The sequence below is a fragment of the Chiloscyllium plagiosum genome, unplaced genomic scaffold (assembly GCF_037043375.1).
Source record: "Chiloscyllium plagiosum isolate Xiang-an unplaced genomic scaffold, Cpla_swu_hap1 HiC_scaffold_29, whole genome shotgun sequence".
Lineage (NCBI taxonomy): Eukaryota > Metazoa > Chordata > Chondrichthyes > Orectolobiformes > Hemiscylliidae > Chiloscyllium > Chiloscyllium plagiosum.
This window is the reverse complement of record NW_028270167.1, coordinates 1,468,461-1,492,739: the sequence shown is the minus strand read 5'-3', so window position 1 is coordinate 1,492,739 and position 24,279 is coordinate 1,468,461. Positions and strand designations below refer to the sequence as shown.

Sequence of the window (24,279 nt, the reverse complement as noted above, 5' to 3'; positions counted from 1 at the left end):
GTGTTTCCTGGGTCTATCACCTGCACTGTTTTGTGTCCCTGGGTCTGGCAGGCCTTACTGTGAGCTGGGAGGCTCATGGGTTGTCCTGAAAGCTGTCACCCTGAGTGTCGGAGGGTGGGTAGGCCATCCTGTGAACCTGAAGATTGGTGGGCTGTCCTGAAAGCCAGATGGTGGGTAGGTCGTTCTGAGCGCCGTCGTCCCAAGAAGGGGTGATCGGGACAGGCTGCCCTAGAGGTGGTCAAAAGGTGTCAGAGCAGCCGAGAGCCAGAAGGCGCGTAGGGTCGGGCTGAGATCCAGAAGGCTTGTGGGCTACCCTACATGCTATCGTTCCAGGATAGCCCACTGGCCGGATGGCACATCGGGGTGGGTGAGAGCCCAATGGTACATAGGGGCAAACCGAGAGCCAGAAGGCGGGTAGCTGTCCTTAGTGCTGTCACCCCTGGGCGCGTACCGGGGCGGGCTGCCCTAGAGGTGGTCGAAAGGTGTGTCAGGGCGGACTGAGAACTGGAAGGGGCATGGGATGGACCGAGAGCCGGAAGGTGGGTAGGGGCGGGCTGCCTTAGAGTGGCTAGAAGTTGGGAGGAACGGGGTCTTGCTGGGTCTGTATTGTATGCACTGTTTATGTAACTGGGTTAGCTTTTTATGTACAAATGTCATTGTCACTGTCTTTTATATGTGGAACTGGGATTTGAGGTTTGTCCTCATCTTTGTATAAACTGGTTGCAGAGTAGGGTTTGGGCCTTGCTTTGCTGCTCCTCTCCCTTGTAAAATTGCTGTTGTATACATCTGCAAATGTTAACTGTTTTTTGTAAACTGTTTTGTAATTTGTTTAATAAAATATTATAACTAGTAAAAAAAACAGGAATATCTGGACTGAGCCCTTGTGGAAGACATACATTTTACCAAAGAAGCTGTTCCTGTGGGAAGGACTAGACCTGGGACTGGGCCTCTGAAGATTGAACACCTGTGTGTGTGCTCGGAGGTGAGCACGTGCTGTATCCTGGAGTTTGGGAGAAGACCTTTCCTTCAGGAGTGGATCAAATCCCTGTGAGTTAACTACAATATACAATGTTCCTGTGAGTGGGCCTGGTTTTCCAAGGCTGGGCCAGGACTCCATGGAGACTGAACACGAGTGTGATGTGGGGTGTGCATTTGCTGCCTTCAGGAGTGGACTCTGCTCTCGGTTGGAGACCCTGTTTTGTAGTGGTGGACTCTGCAATTTGGAGTGGACTCCATTTTGGACAATGCACCTTGTAAACTGGAGTGGACTCTTCCTGGGAATGGACTGTATACTTTGAAGACTCTGTATTGGGACTGTGTACCAGAAAGGACTCTGTGTTTTGGTAATTAACTGTCATATGGTTTGTTGGGGTTATCACCTGCACTGTCTTGTGTTTCCCTGGGTCTGGCAGGCCTTATTGTGAGCTGGGAGGCTCATGGGTCGTCCTGAAAGCTGTCACCCCAAGAGCCAGAAGGTGGGTAGGCCATCCTGTGAACCTGAAGGTTGGTAGGCTGTCCCAAAAGCCAGAGGGTGCGTAGGCCACCCTGATGCCAGTCACCCTGAGAGCCAGATGGTGGGTAGGCCGTTCTGAGCGCCGTCGTCCCGAGAAGGGGTGTTCAGGACGGGCTGTCCTAGAGGTGGTCAAAAGGTGTGTCAGAGCAGCCGAGAGCCAGAAGGCGCAGAGGGGCAGGCTGAGATCCGGAAGGCTTGTGGGCTACCCTGCACGTTGTCGTCCCAGGGAAGGGGATGGGCTGTCCTAGAGGTGGCCGGAAGGTGTGCCAGGATAGCCCACTGGCCGGATGGCGCATCGGGGTGGGTGAGAGCACAATGGTACGTAGGGGCAGGCTGAGATCCGGAAGGCGGGTAGCTGTTCTTAGTGCTGTCACCCTGGACAGGTACCGGGGCGGGCTGCCCCAGAGGTGGTCAAAAGGTGCTGAGGGTGGTTAGTGAAGCTGGAAGGTGGGTAGGCCGTCCTGACCGCTGTCACCCTGGGCGCGTACCGGGGCGGGCTGCCCTAGAGGTGGTCGAAAGGTGTGGCAGGGTGGACCAAGATATGGAAGGGGCATGGGGTGGACCAAGAGCTGGAAGGTGGGTAGGGGCGGGCTGCCTTAGAGTGATCAGAAGGTGGGAGGGACGAGGTCTTGCTGGGTCAGTATTGTATGCACATTTTTACGTAACAGGATTGTCTTATGTATAAATGTCATTGTTGCTCTCTTTTCATATTTGAAACTGGGATTCGTGGTTTGTCCTCATTTCCCTGTAAACTGGTTGAATGGTAGGGTTTGTGGCCTGGCTCCTCTCCCTTGTAAAATTGCTGTTGTATACAGCTGTAAATTAGATTAGATTAGATTAGATTACTTACAGTGTGGAAACAGGCCCTTCGGCCCAACAAGTCCACACCGCCCCGCCGAAGCGCAACCCACCCATACCCCTACATGTACCCCTTACCTAACACTACAGGCAATTTAGCATGGCCAATTCACCTGACCCTGCACATCTTTGGACTGTGGGAGGAAACCGGAGCACCCGGAGGAAACCCACGCAGACACGGGGATGTTAATTTTTTTTCTGTAACCTCTTTTGGAATTGTTTAATAAAATTTAAAAAATAAACAGGAGATTCAGAGTTTCCTCAGTTTAGGGGGGGAAAAAAGAACAGGAGTGTCAGAGATTCTGTTCACTCTGAGAGCTGGTTCTGAGGGAGCTGGATCAGGGTCAGGGACTCTCCATGTGTAAATAATGGGTGACTTGGTGACGGGATACTGGGCTCTGTGAATTTATTTCACCAGTAACACACATTCATGGAACATCATATAATCCAGTAATACTCACTGGACCAAACACGGTCCTAATAATATCCTCAAGACAATAATGACACAGTGTTTTGAGCTTCAGGGGTGATCAGAGAGCTTCAGGAAGCCCCAAATGACATATTTTTAATAAAAAGCATCACAAACGATGGTTCACAGTGGATTGCATTTTAAAGCTATTTCATCAGGTGCTTTTAAGGAGCTGGTAACATTATCAGATCCGTAGCCCAGTCTTTCCACGTCATTACAGAAAACCATACTTACATTTATTCCCAGTGCAAACAAAGGCATTTTAAAAACATTAAATGGATTCAAAAATAAAATTAGCAAAATCCAGAAAAAGTTCTAGATAATTAAAACCATCCAATGTACATTTGTAAAGTTCTTCCCTTGGATTTCTAACATACATTGCAATATTAATACAAAGTTTGTATTTAATAATCTGGCGAACTTTCCCAGAGAAGACTGTGGATGCTGTGAATCAGTTGAAACTTTTGCTGGGTAAGGGTGTCCAAGGATGTGGAGTTGAAATACAGATCACCACAATCTAAGTGGGCTGAATGGCCTCCTCTATTTCCCTGCTCCTGAAGAGAGGGAAGGGTGTATATTGAGAGTTAGGAGAAAGTGAGGACTGCAGATGCTGGAGATCAGAGTCGAGAATGTGGTGTTGGAAAAGCACAGCCGGTCAGGCAGCATCCGAGGAGCAGGAGAGTCGATGTTTCGAGTGAAGAGCCTGGTTAGGAGCTTATGCTCAAAACATCGACTCTCCTTCTCCTCGGATGCTGCCTGACCAGCTGAGCTTTTCCAGCACCACACTTTTGTACATTGAGTGTTGTAGCATTTCACCTGCAAGTGTCCTCCAACACTCAAGAGAGAAATGGGTCTGAATAATTCCTGCTAGAGTTTTGTAGCAGTTAAATATTAACAGCAAATATTGTGCAGCTTGTGTTTAATGTCAGATATTTTGTGGGCAAATGCTTGATACAGACTGTCCTTGCATTGAAATAGGAACTATAAGACAGGGTAACACGAGGAAGACTATAAGAGAAGTGAACCACATTTTCCCAACTCACTGAAGCTTTGTTCGGGTTCCTGGTTCTGTGATGATGGCTTCAGTTTCTACTTTCACAGATGGGTCTCTCTCACTCGCATTAAAGGGTGCATTTCCTCTGCATGCTGGAAGTGGACCCCTTTCTCCAGCAGGGGAAGGAGCGTCTCAGCAGAGACGAACAAACTATTCATCTCTTGGTTAGAGTTTCAGAAAGAATTAACTCGACATTGGATGCTCCTAGTAACCATAGATCTCATTTTCCACCCAGCCAGATTCTCCACATTTTTTCACTTGATGACTATAAGGTTCATAAATCTCATTTGTCACAAAACCACTTGTGGAACAATTGGTACCAATGTTGTCATATTCTCTGGAAACATTGTCTAGTTCCTGGCTGGGAGCAGAGCTTCGGAAAGAAATGTTCTTTATTTGAGGTCGGGTTCCAGTTAAATCAGCCTCTGACTGCTTCATGATGACATTGTATATCTCCAGCTTTGGAGAGTTGCTTCTGACAGATTCCATCCAGAAATGCTGTTCCTTCACGATCGTCTCACATCTCTCTTTCCTCCTGAAGGCAAAAGAATTTCAGTAATGTCAATCCTGAATAACTGTACAACAGCAGCAGAGATCCAGGATGAAAAGGGGAAAAGGCAAGGGAAAGAGTGAGAAGAAAGAGGGGAAAGAGGTGGAGAAAGAGAAGGTGGGGGAGGGGGCAAACAGAGAGGAGACGGGGCAAAGAGAAGGGGGAGGCTGAAAAGAGGGAGGGGAGGGAGAAAAACAGGGAGAGCAGTGCAGTGCCTCACAAGAGGAAATGATCTGTCGCTGTACAATGGTCATGTTCTGTCACTAGGTAGTTGTCAGTGATTGAATCAAAAAGTGTGGTGCTGGAAAAGCACAGCCGGTCAGGCAGCATCCGAGGAGCAGGAGAGTTGACATTTCGAGCATAAGCTTTACATCAGGAATGATGAGGAGCTTATGCTCAAAATGTCGACTCTCCTGCTCCTTGGATCCCACCTAATCTACTGCGCTTTTCCAGCACCACACTTATTGACTGACCTCCAGCATCTGCAGTCCTCACTTTCTCCAAATTGTCAGTGATTGATCAGGTTTGATCAGTAGGGGATCAGGTTTGGTTAGTGATGGATCAGGATTGAGATTGGCCAGTGCTGGATGGAGATCAGATTTGGTCAGTGATGGATGGGATTGGTCAATGTGGGATCAGTCAGTTGGTGATTGGTCAGGATTGGTGGGGTGCTGGATTCAGTGTTTCTGAACTCACCTTCTCACGACACGGAGACAGAAGATGGCACTGAGCACCAGCAGGAGGATGAGCACTGGGATTGTCGGAATAATAATGTAGAGGATGTTCAGGGTGTTGTCTGTAAGAAATGAAACTCCAATTATAAAGGAAAAACCCTCCAGAATGAAAACGGGAATTTCTGCAACAATTACAGGTTAAAGCCAAGGAATGGGGATTGACCTGGGGTTAAGGTTTATTCCTTCTAAGTCACTTGTCATAGAGTCATATAGCACCCTTTAGTCCAACTCGCCCATTCCAATCTAATTCCCTAATTGATCTTGTCCCATGTTCTAGTATTTGGCCAATATCCCTGTAAACCTTTCCTAGTCATGTAGCCATTCAGATGCCTTTTAGAGAATCACAGAGTCAAACAGCAGGGAAACAGACCCATCAGTCCAACCAGTCCATGCCAACCATAATCCCAAACTAAACGAGTCCCACCTACCTGTGCATGGTCCATATCCCTCCAAACATTTCTTACTCACGTACTCATCTAAAAAATGAAAGTTCATTCCACACACGAACCACTGTGTAAAAAAAATTGCCCCTCATGTCTTTTTTAAATCTTTCTCCTCTCACCTTAAAAATATGCCCTATAGTGTGAAATACCCCTAGGGTACATAAACGATCTGGAGGAAGGTATACGTGGTCTGATGAGCAAGTTTGTAGATGTCACAAGATTGGTGGAGTAGCAGATAGTGAAGGGGACTGTCAGAGAATGCAGCAGAATATAGACAGATTGGAGAGTTGGGTGGAGAAATGACAGATGGAGTTCAATCCAGGCAATTGTGAGGTGATGCATTTTGGAAAATCCAATTCAAGAGCAAACTATACAGTAAGTGGAAAAGCCCTGGGGAAAATTGATGCACAGAGAAATCGGTGTGTTCAGGTCCATTGTTCCCTGAAGGTGGTAACGCAGGTCAATAGAGTGGTCAAGAAGGCATAGAGCATACTTTCCTTCATCGGACAGGGGAATTGAATACAAGAATTGGCAGGTCATGTTACAGTTGTACAGGACTTTGGTTCAGCCACATTTGGAATACTGAGTACAGTTCTGGTCGCCACATTTCCAAAAGGATGTGGATGCTTTGGAGAGGGTGCAGAGGAGGTTCACCAGGATGTTGCCTGGTATGGAGGGTGCTAGCTATGAAGAGAGGTTGAATAGATTAGGATTATTTTCATTAGGAAGACTGAGGTTGAGGGGGACCTGATTGAGGTCTACAAAATCATGAGAGGTATAGGCAGGGTGGATAGCAAGAAATCTTTTCCCAGAGTGGGGTCTCAATTACTAGGGGTCATGACATCAAAGTGAGACGGGACAAGTTTAGGGAAGATATGCATGGAAAGTTCCAGCCCTAATTGTCCTGCAGAAGGTGGTGATGAGTTACCTTCTTGAACCATGGAAATCCTTGGATGGTAATTACACGCACAATGTCATTAAGGACAGAATTCCAGAACTTTGATCCAGCAACATTGAAGGAATGGCAATATATTTCTAAGTCAGGATGGTGAGTGGTTTGGAGGAGAACTTGCATGAGATGTTGTTGCCATATATCTGCTGCACTTGCCCTTTTAAATGGAAGTGGTCATGGGTTTGGAAGGTTTACTGAACTTGCCTGATATCCTGCAGTGCATTTTGTAGATGGTCCTTACTGCTCCAACAGAGGGCAGCGGAGGGAGTGGATGTGGTACCAATCAGTCAAACCATTTTATCATGGATGGTAGGTCAAGCTTCTTGAGTGTTATTGGAGCTGCACCCATCCAGGGAAGTGGGGAGTATTCTATCAAACACAGGACTTGTGCCTTACAGATGGAGGCTTTGGGGAGTCCAGAAGATGAGTTACTTACTGCAGAATTTTCAATCTCTGACCTGATTTCTTCTAGACATTGTACTTATATGACTGGTCCAGTTCAGCTCCTGGTCAAAGATAACTCCCAGGACGTTGATAGCATTTGTGCAGCATGAATGCTACTTGTCACTTTTCAGCCCAAACCTCAATATTGTCCAAATCTAACTACATTTAGACAGGCTCTGCTTCAGTACCTGAGGAGTCACGAATGGTGCTGAACATTGTGCAATCATGAGCAAACATCCCCACTTCTGATAGAGTCATAGAGATGCACAGCATGGAAACAGACCCTTCGGTCCAACCCGTCCATGCTGACCAGATATCCCAACCCAATCTAGTCCCACCTGCCAGCACCCGGCCCATATCCCTCCAAACCCTTCCTATTCATATACCAATCCAGATGCCTCTTCAATGTTGCAATTGTACCAGCCTCCACCACATCCTCTGGCAGCTCATTCCATACATGTACCACCCTCCGCGTGTAAAAGTTGCCCCTTAGGTCTCTTTTATATCTTTCCCCTCTCACCCTAAACCTATGCCCTCTAGTTCTGGACTCCCTCACCTCAGGGAAAAGACTTTGCCTATTTACCCCATCCATGCTCCTCATAATTTTGTAAACCTCTATAAGGTAAACCTCAGCCTCCGACGCTCCAGGGAAAACAGCCCAAGCCTGTTCAGCCTCTCCCTGTAGCTCAAACCCTCCAATCCTGGCAACATCCTTGTAAATCTTTTCTGAACCCTTTCAAGTTTCACAACATCTTTCCGATCGGAAGGAGACCAGAATTGCACGCAATATTCCAACAGTGTCCTACCCAATGTCCTGTACAGCCGCAACATGACCTCCCAACTCCTGTACTCAGTACTCTGACCATAAAGGAAAACATACCAAACGCCGCCTTCACTATCCTATAATGGTGAAATTTAATGCAAGAATAGGGAGGCTATGTATCAATTACACAGGGCATTGGTGAGCCCACATCTGAAATACTGTAAGTACAGAATTCTTCACCTGTACTTACAGAAGGATGGTAATGCATTGGCAGCAGTTCAATGAAGCGTTACTAGACTAAGACCTGGAATGAGCAATTGCCGATTGAGGAAAGGCTAGACAGGTTAGGCCTGTCACCTCTGGACACAGTGCCAGAAGTGACTGAATTGAAACTTATAAGATCCTGAGGGGATTTAACTGAGCAGATGTGAAAAGGATGTTTCCTCTTGTTGGGGAATCTCGAACCAGGGATCACTGTTCAGAAATAAGATGGCACCCATTTCAGACAAAGATGCAGAAACATTTTTCTCTTTCAGAGGATTATGAGTTTTTGGAATGTTTCCTCAAAAGGCAGTGGATACAGATTTGTTAAATATTTTTGAGGAAGAGGGAGATAGAATCTTTATCACAAAGACGTTTACAGGAATGTGAAGTTAGGGTTAAAATCAGATCAGCCATGATCTTATTAAAAGGCACAGCAGGCCTGAAGGGCTGAGTGGCCTCCTCTTGTTTCTTGGTCGTATGAAAGTACTGCCTCTTACCCTCTTCCAAGCTGTTCCCATCAATGGGAGTTGGTATTGACCCTGGAGTCAAGGAATCTGGAACTGTGAGCAAAACAGAGAGACTCAATCAGGGCAGAGACCAGCAATTGGCTAAATAATCCATCATCATTTGCCCAACTGTAATTTCTCTCTCCCTTCATTGCACTCCCCATCCTTAAACATGACTAGTCCACCACCCTCCCACACAGCTTACTTCCCCCAACCCATTCCCCAACCTCCAGACACCTCACTTGCAGTCCAACACACTCCCAATCCCAATCTCCAACACCAAACCCAACCAAACCTTGCTCTCACCACTCCCTCTCTTTTCATTCCCTTTCCACACAGAGCCATGTTGTGCAATCCCAATCCACAGTTTTGGAATTTATTTGAGGGTGAGGGATTGGATGGGGTCAAAGGCTGCTATTCACATGAACCAATCCATTGGAGTGTTTACCTGGAGCATACTTGCAGATGAAGTTGTTCTTCATGTTGCATCGATCATCGTTCCATTGGTAAAGATAGGGGCCTCCCATACCTGAGGAGGCAGATGGTTGGTGATACATCACCACACACCCCTCACTACCACACGATGGCTCATCCACATACCAGTTACTGAAAGAGATAAGAAACACCAAATCCTGATTGCCTGTCAATCGAGTAACCCAGCAACTAAACAACTCAGCAACAGGTTAACTGGTAATCCAGCAATTGGTAACTCACTAACTTAGCAGCATCAGTGCCCAACATCCCAGTAACATGGAAGACCAGCAACAACAGGAACCTGAGATGGCCTCTGTTTGTTGATTAATCCCAAACCTCTACTCTCCGGTGTTCATTTCCAAAGGATGGGAATTCTGTTGAGCCTTGACTGGACTTTAGCAGATGTGTTTTAATTTCCCTGAGTTGTGCTTGGGAATTATTCAGGTCAGTGCTTGCTAATATCCGAGGATGGATTCAGTGAACAGAAAAAAGGAAAACAATGGTGAGAGATTCTCACAGTCTGTGAGAACTGGAGTTTTGGGGCAACACCAGCTTTTCAGAATAAACAAGACTTGGTAATGAGTGAGAGTATCACCTGGGACACTGCCATTGGAGATTACATGATCTCAGCTGGAATCCAGTGGGTCAGTGACGGGGAGCAGTAAGAGCCAAGAGGAGAATGAGCTGCTGTTCTTGATCATCAGACAAGAGTTACCTACCGAAACCCGGTGTCAGTGCCATCAATCCACTGATAGAGGTCAGGGCAGTCTGCAGAGCTTTCATTCCCATTCTCTCTCCGCCAGAGTCCAATCCAGAAATCACCATCGCCTGCAGACAAGTTTTCAATCAACTTTTCCACAAAGCGCTGCTCATTTGCCGTCTCAATGCTCAAGAGGTTTCCCCCGTCACGTTGGCACTCACTCTGTGCCTCTTCAAAGCCCAGTCTGAGTGAGGTGTCCTGGAAATAGGCGATTTGATAACAGGGGCGCTCAACCCCCCTGCGACACACATTCTGACCTGGGATTGGTTGACAGAGGGGATTAAAGCACAGCAAAAGCGTGGTTAATAAATTTGTGGATGACACCAAGATTGGTGGTAGAATGGACAGCAAAGATGGTTATCAAAGATTACAAAGCAATCTTGATCAATAGCTTCAATAAGCTGAAGGGTGGCAGATGGAGTTTAATTTGGATAAATATGAGGTATTTATAGGGTGGTCACTAGGACTTTAAACTAGTGAGTCAGTGGGAAAGGGAAAATGACAGCAAGTATGAAGATAAATAGAAAGATAAGCAGCAGGTTAGCATGTGCAGGAGGCTTTAAATACAAGGCAGACTGTGAAAGAAGCAAAAAGGAAGGATAACTCAGGAGATATTATTAGAGATGTTAGTAAGAAAGCTATCATAAAGGCTCTTTTCCTGAATGCTCGTGGCATTCATAACTAGGTTGATGAGAAAATGGCACAAATCATTGTGAATGAATATGATTTGGTAGCCATTATAGAGACTTGGTTGCATGATGATCATTACTGGGAGTTAAATATCCAGGGGTACCAGACCACTCGAAAGGACAGACTGGAAGGTAAGGGAGGTGGTGTAGCTCTGATAATCAAGGACTACATCAGGGCGGTGCTGAGAGATGATATAGGTTCTATGGAGAATGAGATTGAATCCATTTGGGTGGAAATGAGAAATTCTAAGAGGAAAAGTTCACTGTTAGGTGCAGTCTATAGGCCACCCAATAATAACATCGCATTGGGGCGGGCAATAGACAAAGAGATAACTGATGCCTATAAAAATGGAACAGCAATTATCATGGGGGATTTTAATCTACATACTGATTAATCAAACCAGCTCAGTCAAGGTAGCGTTGAGGAGGAGTTCGTAAAAAACTGTGATAGTTTTCTTGAATAGTATGTAATGGAACCGACGAGGGAGCAAGCTATCCTAGATGTGGGACTGTGTAACAAGACAGGAATAATTAATGACCTCATAGTTAGGGATCCTCTCGGAAGGAGTGATCAGCATGGTTGAATTTAGAATATAAATGGAGAGTGTGAAGATAAAATCCAATACCAGAGTCCTGTGCTTAAACAAGGCAGGCAACAATAGGATGAGGGAGGACTTTGCTAAAGTAGACTGGACACAAAGATTTTATGGTGGGACAGTTGATGAGCAGTGGGGAACTTTCAAAGCAATTTTTCAAAGTGTTCAGCAAAAGTATATTCCAGTGAAAAGGAAAGACTGTAAGAAGCGGGGTAATCTGCCATTGGTATCTAAGGAAATAAGGCAGGCTGTCAAAGTGAAAGAGAAGGCATACAAAGTGGCCAAGAACAGCAGGAAACGAGAAAATTGGGAAAACTTTAAAGGCCAACAGAGAGCCACAAAAAGAGCCATAAAGAAAAGTAAGACAGAACATGAGAAAGAAATTAGCACAGAATATAAAGACAGATAGCAAAAGTTTCTATAAATATATAAAACAAAAAAGAGTGGCTAAAGTAAACATTGGTCCTTTAGAGGATGAAAAGAGGCATCTCGTTATGGGATATGAGGAAATGGCTGAGGCTTTGAACAGGTATTTTGTGTCAGTCTTCACAGTGGAGGGCACTAATAACATGCCAGGAATTGACAAAGAGGTGAAGGTAAGTAAGGACCTGGAAACAATCATTATTATGGAAGAGGTCGTGTTGGGCAGGCTAATGGAGCTAAGGATAGGCAAGTCTCCTGGCCCTGATGCAATGCATCCCAGGATACTAAAAGAGATGGTGGGAGAAATAGCAAGTGCATTTGTGGTAATTTTCCAAAATTCACTGGACTTTGGGCAATCCTAGCAGATGGAAAACAGGAAATGTTATGCCACTGTTTAAAAAGGGGGGTAAACAAAAGACAGGGAATTATAGACTGGCTAGCTTAACCTCTGCAGTGGGCAAGATGCTTGAGTCTATTATCAAGGAAGAAATAGCATCCAGATAGAAACTGTCCCGTTGGGCAGACACGGAATGGGTTCATGAAGGGCAAGTCATGCTTAACAAACCTTTTGGAATTCTATGAAGACATTTCAAGCAAGGTGGACAATGGGGACCCAGTGGATGTGGTGTACCTAGATTTCCAAAAAGCCTTCAACAAGGTGCCGCACAAGAGGCTGCAGCATAAGAGAAGGATGCATGGTGTTAGGGGTAGAATATTAGCATGGATAGAGGATTGGTTGACTAACAGGAAGCGAAGAGTGGGAATAATGAGTGCTGTTCTGGCTGGTGATTAATGACTAGTGGTGTCCCTCAGGGATCAGTGTTGGGACCACAATTATTTACATTTTATATTGATGATTTGGAGTTGGGGACATGTACGGTCTCAAAGTTTGCAGGTGACACTAAGAGGAGTGGCACAGCAAAGTGTGCAGAGGACTGTGAAACTTTGCAGAGCAGCACAGATACAGTGAGTGAATGGGCAAAGGTCTGGCAGTTGGAATACAATGTTAATAAATGTGAAGTCATATATTTTGATCGGAGTAACAGTAAAAAGGATTATTACTTGAATGGTAAAATGTTGCAGCATGCTGCTATGCAGCGGGATCTGGGTGTCCTTGTGCATCAATCACAGAAGGTTGGTCTGCAGGAGGGTGACGCCATGAGGTGGTGAGACTTGTACAAGACATTGGCAGCTCAGAGGCAACGTCAGACAATAAGTACACGGCCAAGTTAGGACAGAACAGCTAAGTTTTGGATGAGTTTTGTTTCCAGAAAATGTAATATAGGAAGAGTAACTCATGCTCCCAAGACAGGGACACCACACAATTAGATACAGAGTAAAGCTCCTTCTACAGTGTTCCCCCATCAAACACTTCCAGGACATGGACAGCACGGGATTAGATACAGAGTAAAGCTCCTTCTACCACTTTGAAAGGGCACAGAAAAGATTTACAAGAATGTTGCCAGGGTTGGAGCATTTGAGCTACAGGGAGAGGCTGAATAGGCTGGGACTTTTTTCCCTGGAGCGTCGGAGGCTGAGCGGTATGGATAGGCTGAATAGCGAAGGTCTTTTTCCCAGGGTAGGGGAACCTAAAACTAGAGAGCATAGGTTTAAGGTGAGAGGGGAAAGATTTAAAAGGGATTTATGGGGCAACTTTTTCACGCAGAGGGTGGTGTGTGTATGGAATGAGCTGCCAGAGGAAGTGATAGAGGCTTCTACAATACAACATTTAACAGACATCCACAGGGGTACATGAATAGGAAGGGTTTAGAGGGCTATGGGCCAAATGTTGGCAAATGGGACTAGATTAATTTAGGATAGCTGGTCGACATGGACAAGTTGGACCAAAGGATCTATTTCTGTGATGTAATACTTCATGACTCCCAGGGCAGGGGCAGCACGGGATTAGGTACAGAGTAAAGTTCCGTTTACACTGTCCCCATCAAACACTTCCAGGACAGGGACAGCACAAGGTTAGATACAGGGAAAGAATGCATTGTAATTCTTCCTGAATGGATTTATTTTTGTAGATTCTGAACCAATCAATCATTCTCCATCAGTAGTGTTTGGATTCTTGCTGGGATGATTTGCTTTGAGGGAAACATTGGCACGTCAATTACTATTTTAATTGTTTCAGAATGTTCAATTGTGTTTTGAAAGTCCGTGAATTTTTGGGTAAATATCTTTATAACATCTGCTGTATATTGTAGTCTAAAAAAGACCATGATATAGAAGGACATCAAATCTGTCTCATTAAAGTTCTGATGGTTAACTGGTTCTTGAAAGGATTTCAGATGTACAACTGTTAATTCCACACGGGCAGCATCTTTATGATATGCACTGACTCTGCTCCCATAATCCTTTCGGTCTCTTATTTTATCACCGCTTTCTTACCTGTTCTTTCATGGTAACTTGCCTCCTTCATGTCTGGACTGCTCAGCCTCTCCTACCTCTCTGTCCTAAATCTCCCACAAATCAGCTTTTTAATGACCACTTGTTTCTGACCCCTTCAGTTACTGGAACAGTCAGTTTCTATCTCACCTGCCCATCATTTCTGAATGTGCAGTACTGTAACAAATCGTTGTTAATCTAATCTATTCTAATGAAAAAGGCTTTGTCTTTGTGTTTTCTCATGCCCGGAAACAATCTGTACAGGACATTGGTTAGGCCACTGTTGGAATATTGTGTGCAATTCTGGTCTCCCTCCTATTGGAAGGATGTTGTGAAACTTGAAAGGATTCGGGAAAGATTTACAAGGATGTTGCCAGGGTTGGAGGGTTTGAGCTACACGGAGAGGTTGAATAGGTTAGGGCTGTTTTCCCTGGAGTGTCAGAGGCTGAGGGGTGACCTTATAGAGGTTTATAAAACCATGTGGGGCATGGCTAGGGTATTTTCCCTGGGGTGGGGGGAGTCCAGAATTAGGGGGCATAGGTGTGGGATGAGGGGAAAGATGTAAAAGGGACCTAAGAGGCAAATGTTTCACGCAGAGAGTGGTGCGTATGTGGAATGAGCTGCCAGAGTGAGTGGTGGAGACTGGTACAATTACAACATTTAAAAGGCATCTGGATGGGTATATGAATAGGAAGGGTTTAGGGGGATATGGGCCAAATGCTGATAAATGGGACTAGACTAATTTAGGATATCTGGTTGGCATGGATGAGTTGGACTGAAGGGTCTGTTTCTGTGCTGTACATCTCTATGGTGATCTGAGGTTTACCCTCTCTAAAGCCTTTATGTAGTGGAGTGTCCCTTTTAAATAAATAACTACTCTTCTGGGACACCAAAAGCCAAACTAGCGAACTAAATGGCATGCTGGGAAGGGAATTAAGTTGGTAAACCAGGAAGCGTGCAGTATTCTGTATCAAGTTGGATCAGGCTAGACTGTTATGTAAGCCATTTAGCTTGATCGACTATATTGAATTGGTGTTGATGAGAGAATGCCATAAGGTTTCAGACAGAACATTAGTTCAGAGTTTCAGGAGAACTGTTTTTAGACAATCCAACTCCTAGGATTGGCTCAATCAATCGGGAAGTTACATTACCCAATACTGCCTTTTATAACACCCATCCGGGGATAGGGAGTAGCTGAATTATGTGAATTACATTGCTGTATCAAACCAGTAGATACAGAGGAAGCTGCACGTGAGTTACTGTGCTGACGCAGTAACCAATGGTAAGCCACAAGAGGTGGGGATGGCCTGGAGAACTGGGTTTAAAGGGGCCACTTGAATCAGAGGGGCTTATACTCTGGAGACAAAGTCAACAAAAGGAGCAGGAACCTTCTGAATGAGAAGAAGAGTCTGAACCTCAGTTTGAAAGCTGTAATCAGGGTTAGTATAAGCCTTGTTATCACATTCTAACACAGATTTCAAACCAGTGTGAGAACATAGTCATTTACGAACAGTAAGGTTATTCGGCAAATTAGAGGGAAAGACAGATTTCATAGAATTGCATGTACATATCTTCTGTTTCAATGATAATAAACCAGGTCTCACTATAAACCATATCTCATTGTTTGTGTAAAACGAGTCCCAGTAAGTAAGGCAAGTAAATCCGACACACGTGGAAGTGGTGCTTGGTGTCCTTCCTATAATGTAGACCCCAAACCGGCTCATGGTCCTCCACATGTGATCTAACGAGGTTTTTATGCAAATTCATCATCAAGTATTTTTATCCTGTACTTCACAACATAACTCACATTCTATTGTTTATAGACATGGAACATGCTTATTGCTTTAGGAATCGGATCTCAAATCACTCTGCCCTTCTACAATCAAGACTCTTCCTTACTCCTTACTTGGTAGCACAGAACTTGGGGACATTACTGAATAAAAGAGGGATATGGTTTTCCCTCTTATTCTCATCCAGTCAAACAATCCTGAGCTTGCTAATCACAACATGAACAACCAATTTAAGGGAATCGGTTGAACATATAACATGGCTCATTCATGGTTGCTAGAAGTGATAGGCACAGGACTGTTCACATGATGGAATCCATTCCCTACAAACAAAAGGTGCTTGAATTCCCTGGCACCACAGGAGCCAACTATCTCCATGGCAATGCCTTGGCTTTCAGCAGCATCTCTGCCTCTATTTTAAGGAATTTCTTCAAATCATTTCATTTTGACCAAAATTACCCTCTCTTAACTGCAGACATTGAATTGCATCTGGCTACTTTCCCAATTCACTATCCTCTCAATATTTCCTGTCAGTATAGTTAGTTCTCTGATTCAGTTATTGTGCTGCCTATTTAGTATCTGTTGAACCTAGGGTTGGAGATCCAATGGTGATGTTATTACTCAAAGATTGTCAAGACTTGGCTGTTCAGGAACCAGGTTTACAGACTGAGTGAGGAGTGTCTGGAGAGAGATAAAGTACTTACTTTTTGTAGTTGTAATCTGCGGGGAATAGAGAATGTGAGTGAGAGACCTGAATTTGGTGACTCGTGGATTTGTGGGTAATCAGTTCCTGGATTATTGTCGGTAGTTGTGAGGGTTGATTTAATCAATAATGTCTACAACCTTGTGGAATGCTGCTCCTGCAATGTGTGGGAAATCAATGGCACTTCCAGTCTCCGTGATGACTGCATATGGGGAGAGCGTTCAGCCTCAGCTTGCATGGAGCACCTGGAGCTGTGGATGGACTCCCTATGGAGTATCCATGAGGCTGAGAATGTCGTGGATAATATATTTAGTCAGCTGGTCATGCCACCAATAAGGATACACAGACAGAGATGATTCGGGTGATCACCAATGAAGAAGAGGAAACATTGGCAGCATTGCAGGATTCCTGAGGTCATTCCCCTCTCAAGCAGACAGGCCACTTTGGATACTGTGGTGGGGTAAGGCCTCTCAGGAACAAGCAGCAGCAGCCAGATCAGAGATCCCACTGTGACACTGAGGGTCAAAGTGTAGGTAAGCAGTATTGATAGGGGACTCAATAGTCAGGGGCACAGATAGGTGTTTCTATGGCAACGCATACAGTTCCAGGGTTGTATGTTGCCTCTTGTTTTGCCAGGGTCAAGGATGTGTGGGCACAGGAAGGGGGAGAATGAGCTGCAGAAGGTTGTAGTCAATATTGGTACCATTGAGAATGGCAGAAAGAGAGATAAAATTCTGCAAAGAGAGCTCAGGGAATTCAATAGGAATTTGAAAAGCAAGACCTCGAACTTTGTAATCTTGGGATTGCTCCCTATACCATGTGCCAGTGAGACCAGGAATAGGAGTATAGTACGGTTAAATACGTGGCTCCAGAGCTGGTGTAAGAGAGAGGGCTTTGGGAATGTGGATCATTGGGATGTCTTCCAGGGAAGGTGGGACCTGTACAAGAAGGACGAGTTGTACCTCAACGAGGCACCAATATCCTGGCAAACAAAGTTTGCTAGTGCCACCCAGGGGAGGTTCAAACCAATGTGGCAGGGGAATGGGAACCAGAGCAATAGATCAGCAAGGAAAATGACCAAGGAGGAGTCAGAGACCCAGGCCAGTAATACTGAGAGGAAAAACAAACAGGGAGAGATTGCTGAACATGGGAATAGTGGACTGGAGGTCTAATGTGAGGAGTATGACAGGTTAAAGATGAACTTAGAGTTTGGATTGTTATATATAACTATGGCATTGTAGCTATTACAGAAACTTGATTGAGAGAGGGACAAGACTGGCAGCTTAATGTTCTGGGACTTAGATGTTTCAGGTGTGATAGAGAGGGATATAAGAAAGGTGGGGTGTAGAGTTACTGATTAGAGAGAATATCGCAGCCAAACTGAGGGAGAACACCTTCGAGGGGTCATCCAGTGAAGCCATGAAGGGTGCAATCACTTTGACAGAATTGTACCACATACCTCTCAACAGCCACTGGGAGATAGTGGAACAAATATGTGGACAGATTATGAAAAACCTTAAAAAAACAAGTTTGTCGTGATTTTAACTTTCCTGATACTGACTGGGACTTCATTACTGCCAGGGGCCTAGATCAATGAGAATTGTTAGGTGTGTCCAGGATAATTTTTTGAAATAATATGTAACTAGCCCAACTAGGTAAAGGGTCACATTGACCTGGTATTGGAGAATGAGCCCATGCCAGTGATCAAAGTTTTAGTAGGGAAGCATTTTGGGAGCAGTGACCATAATTCTCTCAGTTTTAAGTTACTTTTGGATTAGGATAAGAGTAGTTCTCGGGTGAAAGTACTAAATTGGAGGAAGACTAACTACCACAATATTAGGCAGGATCGATGGAATGTAGATTGGGAGTAAATCCACATGTGCATGTGGGAATCTTTAAAGGCCAGTTAATTTGAGTTCAGGATCAGCATGTTCCTGTGGAAATAAAGGATAAGGATGGCAAGATTCAGGAACCTTGGATGACAAGAGAAATTGAGAGCTTAGTCAAAAAGAGAAAGAAAGCATATACACAGTTTATGAAACTGAAGACAGACAAGAACAGGATTAAGGAAAATCCCAAGGCCTTTTATACATATGTCAGGAGCAAGTGGGTCACCAGCCAAAAGGGTGGGTCCACTCAAGAACAAAGGAGGGAATTTATACGTGAAGTCAGAGGAAGTGTGTGAGGTCCCTAATGAAGAGAAGGACCTGGTGAATGTAAATCTTGGGAGGGAGTGTGTTGATATTCTAGGGCATGTCAATATTCAAAAGAGACATTAGCTGTTTTGAAAAGCATGAAGGTAGACCAATCCCAGTACCGAACTGCACTATCCCAGAATGCTGAGGGGGGCAGGTGAGGAAATTGCTGGGACCTTGTACAAAACCTTTGTATCCTCTTTAGTCATGGGGAGGTCCCAGAAAATTGGAGCACACCAATGTTGTTCCTTTGTTTAAAAAAGTCAACAAGGATAACCTGGGAATTTACAGGCCAATGCGCCTTTGGGCAGTGGTAGGGAAGTTATTGGGATAGGGTTTGCTCATATTTGGGTATCAGGTGGTTGTGGAGATGAAGGAGCAACGCTCTGAAAGCTAGTGCTTCCAAATAAACCTGTCGTACTATAACCCGGTGTTGTATGATTTTTGACTTTGTCCACCCCAGTCCAACACCGGCATCTCCAAATCAAAACTTGATTGAGCTTTTTTTGAGGAAATGATAAAGATAATTGATGAGGGCAGGATGGTAGATGTTGTCAATATGGACTTAAGTAAGGCCTTTGAGAAGGTCCCTCATGACAGACTGATACAAAAGCTGAAGTCACAGGGGATCCATGGTGAATTGGTAAATTAGAAACAGCATTGGCTTAGTCAAACAGACAGAGAGTCATGGCAGAAGAGTGTTTTTCTGACTGGAAATCTGTGACCAATGGTGTTCCTCAGGTATCAGCACTGGGATCCCTGTTGTTTGTAATGAATATAAATGATTTGGAGGAGAATATAGGTGGCCTGATTAGTAAGTTTGCTGACGACACAAAGATTGGAGGTGGGTGGGGGGTGTGGGCACAGAGGAGGATTGCTAGAGAATACTGATTATTGATAGACTGGAGACATGGGCAGAAAAATGGCAGATGGAGTTTAATCTGGTCAAATACAAGGTGATGCATTTTGGATAATCTAATTCAGGAGGGAAGTATACAGTAAATGGCAGAACCATTATTAGCATCAACATACAGAGGGATCTAGGCAAGTGGATAGGGTAGTCAAGAATGCATGTGGCATGGTCACTTTCATCAGTCTGTGTACAGAGTGTGAAGGCAGCGAGTTATGTTGAAGCTGCATAGGATTTTAGTTTGGCCACATTTGGAATATTGTATATAGTTCTGGTCACTACACTACCAGAAGAATATGCAGGCTTTGGAGAGGGTACAGAAATGATTTACTAGGATGTTGGTTTGGAGAGTATTAGCTATGAGAAGAGATTGGATAAACTTAGTTTAGCTTCACTTGAATGTCAAAGGATGAGGGGCAACCTGATAGAAGTTTACAAATGTATGATAGAATGGATAGTTGGAGTCTTTTTCCCAGGATAGAAATGTCAATTACTAGTGTTAAACTAAAAGGGGTAAGTTTAAAGAAGATATGGAAGGCAGGTGTTTTACACAGAGGGTAGTTAAATACCTGGAATGTGCTGCCAGAGGAGGTGGAAGTTGATACAATCGCAATGTTTCAGATGCATCTGGACAGATACATGTATAGGCAGAGAATGGAGTACTATGGACTGCATAGACTGCAAAAGTCAATGCAATCTTGGTGACCCAGTGATATATTGTTCCTTAGTCTTTGTTCTCAGCTGGGGAACACCTCCTCTAGCACACTATCACAATAAATGGAAGTGAATACAGAACAAGTGAATGTGGGAGACCCAACTCTGTATTGCAGCCTTTGTAATCTATTTTTAATCCAATGTTCTTCTCTTGCAAATCCATATCAGCCAATCTTTTCTCATAGTATTCTGTACAATATCATATCGTAAACTTCTAAACATCAATAAATACTGCACCCTTTCTTCACTGTCTCCTTAAAGAATTTTATCAGGTTTGTCAAAAATAATCTTTCTTTCTGATACACCTGCTTTTACTACAAATTAATTTAGTTTTTTTAAAAAGCTGATTTAATTTGTTTCTGGACCAAGAGCATGAGGTATTGAGTTCAGGAAAGCTTCATTGTAGATCTATTTAGAGTCATAGAGTCATAGAGATGTACAGCATGGAAACAGACCCTTCAGTTCAAATTGTGTTAGGGGATTCTCCAGTCTGAGGCACAGACAGACGTTTCTGTGGCCAGCAGCGAAAAAGCAGAATGGTGTGTTGCTTCCCTGGTGCAAGGATCAAGGATGTCTCAGAGAGGGTGCAGAATGTTCTCATGGGGGAAGAGGGGCCAGCAAGAGGTCATTGTCCACATTGGAACCAACGATATAGGAAGGAAAAAGGTTGATAGTCTGAAGAGAGATTACAGAGAGTTAGGCAGGAATTTAAAAAAAAAAAAGAGGTCCTCAAGGATAGTAACATCTGGATTACTCCCGATGCTACGAGCTAGTGAGGGCAGGAATAGGAGGATAGAGCAGATGATTGCATGGCTGAGGAGCTGGTGTATGGGGGAAGGATTCACATTTTTGGATAATTGGAATCTCTTTTGGGGTAGAAGTGACCTGTACAAGAAGGACGGATTGCACCTAAATTGGAAGGGGACTAATATACTGTTAGGGAAATTTGTTAGAGCTGTTCAGGAGGATTTAAACTAGTAAGGTGGGGGGGTGGGACCCAGGGAGATAGTGAGGAAAGAGGTCAACCTGAGACTGATACAGTTGAAAACAGAAGTGAGTCAAACAGTCAGTGCAGGCAGGGACATGGTAGGACTAATAAATTAAACTGCATTTATTTCAATGCAAGGGGCCTAATAGGGAAGGCAGATGAACTCAGGGCATGGTTAGGAACATGGGACTGGGATATCATAGCAATTACGGAAACATGGCTCAGGCATGAGCAGGACTGGCAGCTTAATGTTCCAGGATACAAATGATACAGGAAGGATAGAAAGGGAGGCAAAAGAGGAGGGGGAGTGGCATTTTTGATAAGGGATAGCATTACAGCTATTCTGAGCGAGGATATTCCTGGAAATACATCTCGGGAAGTTATTTGGGTGGAATTGAGAAATAAGAAAGGGATGATAACCTTATTGGGATTGTATTATAGACCTCCTAATAGTCAGAGGGAAATTGAGAAACAAATTTGGAAGGAGATCTCAGCAATCTGTAAGAATAATAGGGTGGTTATGGTAGGGATTTTAATTTTCCAAACATAGATTGGGACTGCCATAGTGTTAAGAGTTTAGATGGAGAGGAAATTGTTAAGTGTGTACAAGAAAATTTTTTGATTCAGTTTGTGGATGAGATATTTGTGTTATTGATAGTCACAGGTGAGGTGCCGGAAGACTGGAGGTTGGCTAACGTGGTGCCACTGTTTAAGAAGGGTGGTAAGGACAAGCCAGGGAACCATAGACCAGTGAGCCTGACGTTGGTGGTGGGCAAGTTGTTGGAGGGAATCTTGAGGAACAGGATGTACATGTATTTGGAAAGGCAAGGACTGATTAGGGATCATCAACATGGCTTTGTGCATGGGAAATCATGTCTCACAAACTTGATTGAGTCTTTTGAGGAAGTAACATAGAGGGTTGATGAGGGCAGAGCGGTGGACGTGATCTATACAGAATTCAGTAAGGCGTTTGACAAGGTTCCCCATGGGAGACTGGTTAACAAGGTTAGATTTCATAGAATACAGGGAGAACTCGCCATTTGGATACAGAACTGGCTCAAAGGTAGAAGACAGAGGGTGGTGATTCTTCATTTGGTTATACATCAAAGTTTCCATTGTCATTTCCGTGATTTTGCCTCTCGGCTTCCTGCAGTGATGTGTGGGTGAGACTGTAACTCCTAACACCACAGGTGTAAATATGTAGCTCTCCTGAGTTCACAATTACCTCCTTCATCAACTCGATAAATTAACCAAAGAAAATTAGAATTGAGGATATGGTGGGGTTGGACTGTGTCAAAGTCAGTGATGGGATTGAGCACATGATTGATCAGTAACAGGGAGCGAGCTCATTCTAAGCTGCTGCTGTGAAACTTGTGGTCAATCACTTTATCGATTCTCTTCAGTTAACAGAGAGAAGTGGAAATGTCAAAACTTATCACAACACACCATTCAATTATGTTCATGTGAACAAAATAGCAGGAGAATAATTGAACTGCAGCACGGTGGCTCAGTGGTTAGCACTACTGCCTCACAGCACCAGGGTCCCAGCTTCGACCAGGGGGTGTTGGGGAAGGGGGGTGTTGGGGAGGGGGGGAAGAGGGGAGCAGGGGTGTTGGGGAGGGGGGGTGTTGGAGGGGGGAGGGGAGGGTGGAGGGGTGGCGGAGGGGGGAGGGGAGGTGAGGGTGGGGGTGTTGGGGAAGGGGGGTGTTGGAGGGGGGGAGGTGAGGTTGGAGGTGTTGGGGAGGGGGGGGGGGAGGGGAGGGTGGGGGTGTTGGGGAAGGGGGGTGTTGGGGAAGGGGGGTGGGGGTGTTGGGGAAGGGGGGTGGGGGTGTTGGGGAAGGGGGGGGGGGGTGTTGGAGGGGGGGAGGGGAGGATGGGACAGGGTAAAAACTCCAATCGGTGTTTCTGGTGAAAGCTGCTGTAGTTTTAGTGGATCATTGGAACTCACCGCTCAGGAGTTTGGAGGCGAATCCGGAGCGCACCCAGACTGCCATCACCATCAGGAATGTCCTGGGCTCCATCTCCTGGGGAGAAGGGGTTCTCAGCGACCACCGCTAGCCCTCGGTACCGGCCTCTCCATCCCGTGGCGAGTTAATTCCAACAGGAAACCGCTGGAGACACCCCCTCCCTGTCACTGTGTGTGTGCATTCCCGTCTGTCTCTCCCCCTCGCTCACTCTCTCCCTATTTTCCTATCTTTGCTTCGGACCATTTCCCCCCCGTCTCCCTCTCTCACATTCTCTCCCTCTATCCCTCTCACTGTTTCTGTACTCTCTACTCACGTTTTGTAGGCATCTATCTGTCTGTGTTTCTGGCTGCCTGTCTCTGTCTCTTTCTCGGTGTGGTGCAGTGGGACTGCAGGAAGCAGTGTTCCTGAACATCAGCACTTTTTACCCATCAGAGAAGGAGAGAGAGAGCAGCAGAGTCATGATCAATAAACCAATTAACTAAAAAACTATTTGTTAAAAAATCTAATCCCTAGATATTGAACCTGTTAAATTCCAGAGGCCCAAATCTAAATATCTAGTTAAAGGAAGAAACACAATCTTTAGAAACTGGGATTTTAAAATAACAAAATTATACAAAGAATAAAGGATATGACAAAGGGCATAAAGACTTGATAACGTGTGCCTCTATGACAATACTTTACCTGCTAGTTATTGGAGGATTTACACTGTTTAAAATGTACAGTCAGCATCTGCTTTACATATCATCAACATCTTGCAAACTAATGTCACATACACAGATTCCCAAGCTTGACAATGTGAATATTGACCAGTAATTGAAAAGGGGTGGGGGGATGGGAATAGACATTTACAATGGGGTTTTGATAAAGTGAATGGAAAATATTGTTTCCACTAGCAGGGATTTATGAAAACCGAGGGACGATGAGGAGAGTATGGTGCTGCAGAATATAATGAAATGTGACCCCTATGATTGCCTCCACTGTTTCTCTCCTTTAGCCACTGCATCAGACATTTTATCATCTTCCATGATTTCACAGAATTCTTACAGAGAAGAAGGAGGCCATTCGGACCATCTTGCCTGTACCAGCTCTTCAAAACAGCATTATTATCGAGTGCCAATCTCCTGTCTTTTCC

The 24,279-nt window shown here is 44.7% G+C and overlaps 1 protein-coding gene across 2 annotated transcripts; it reads right to left on the bottom strand.

The window, feature by feature from the left end:
* Positions 1–2,888: 2,888 nt before the first annotated feature.
* Positions 2,889–23,498, bottom strand: layna (layilin a). 2 transcript variants are annotated; one of them, XM_043677745.2, is made up of 6 exons: positions 23,129–23,497; positions 9,744–10,041; positions 8,999–9,156; positions 8,542–8,604; positions 5,141–5,240; positions 2,889–4,429 (listed from the first exon to the last, which is right to left on the bottom strand). In XM_043677745.2, the coding sequence occupies exons 1-6, from the start codon at positions 23,199–23,201 to the stop codon at positions 4,099–4,101; spliced, it is 1,023 nt and encodes a 340-aa protein (XP_043533680.2). In that variant the 5' UTR covers positions 23,202–23,497; the 3' UTR covers positions 2,889–4,098. The 2 variants fall into 2 exon arrangements, with proteins under 2 accessions (XP_043533680.2, XP_043533682.2); XM_043677747.2 differs by lacking the exon at positions 8,542–8,604 and having other exon boundaries at positions 23,129–23,498.
* Between the last annotated feature and the right edge of the window lie 781 nt (positions 23,499–24,279).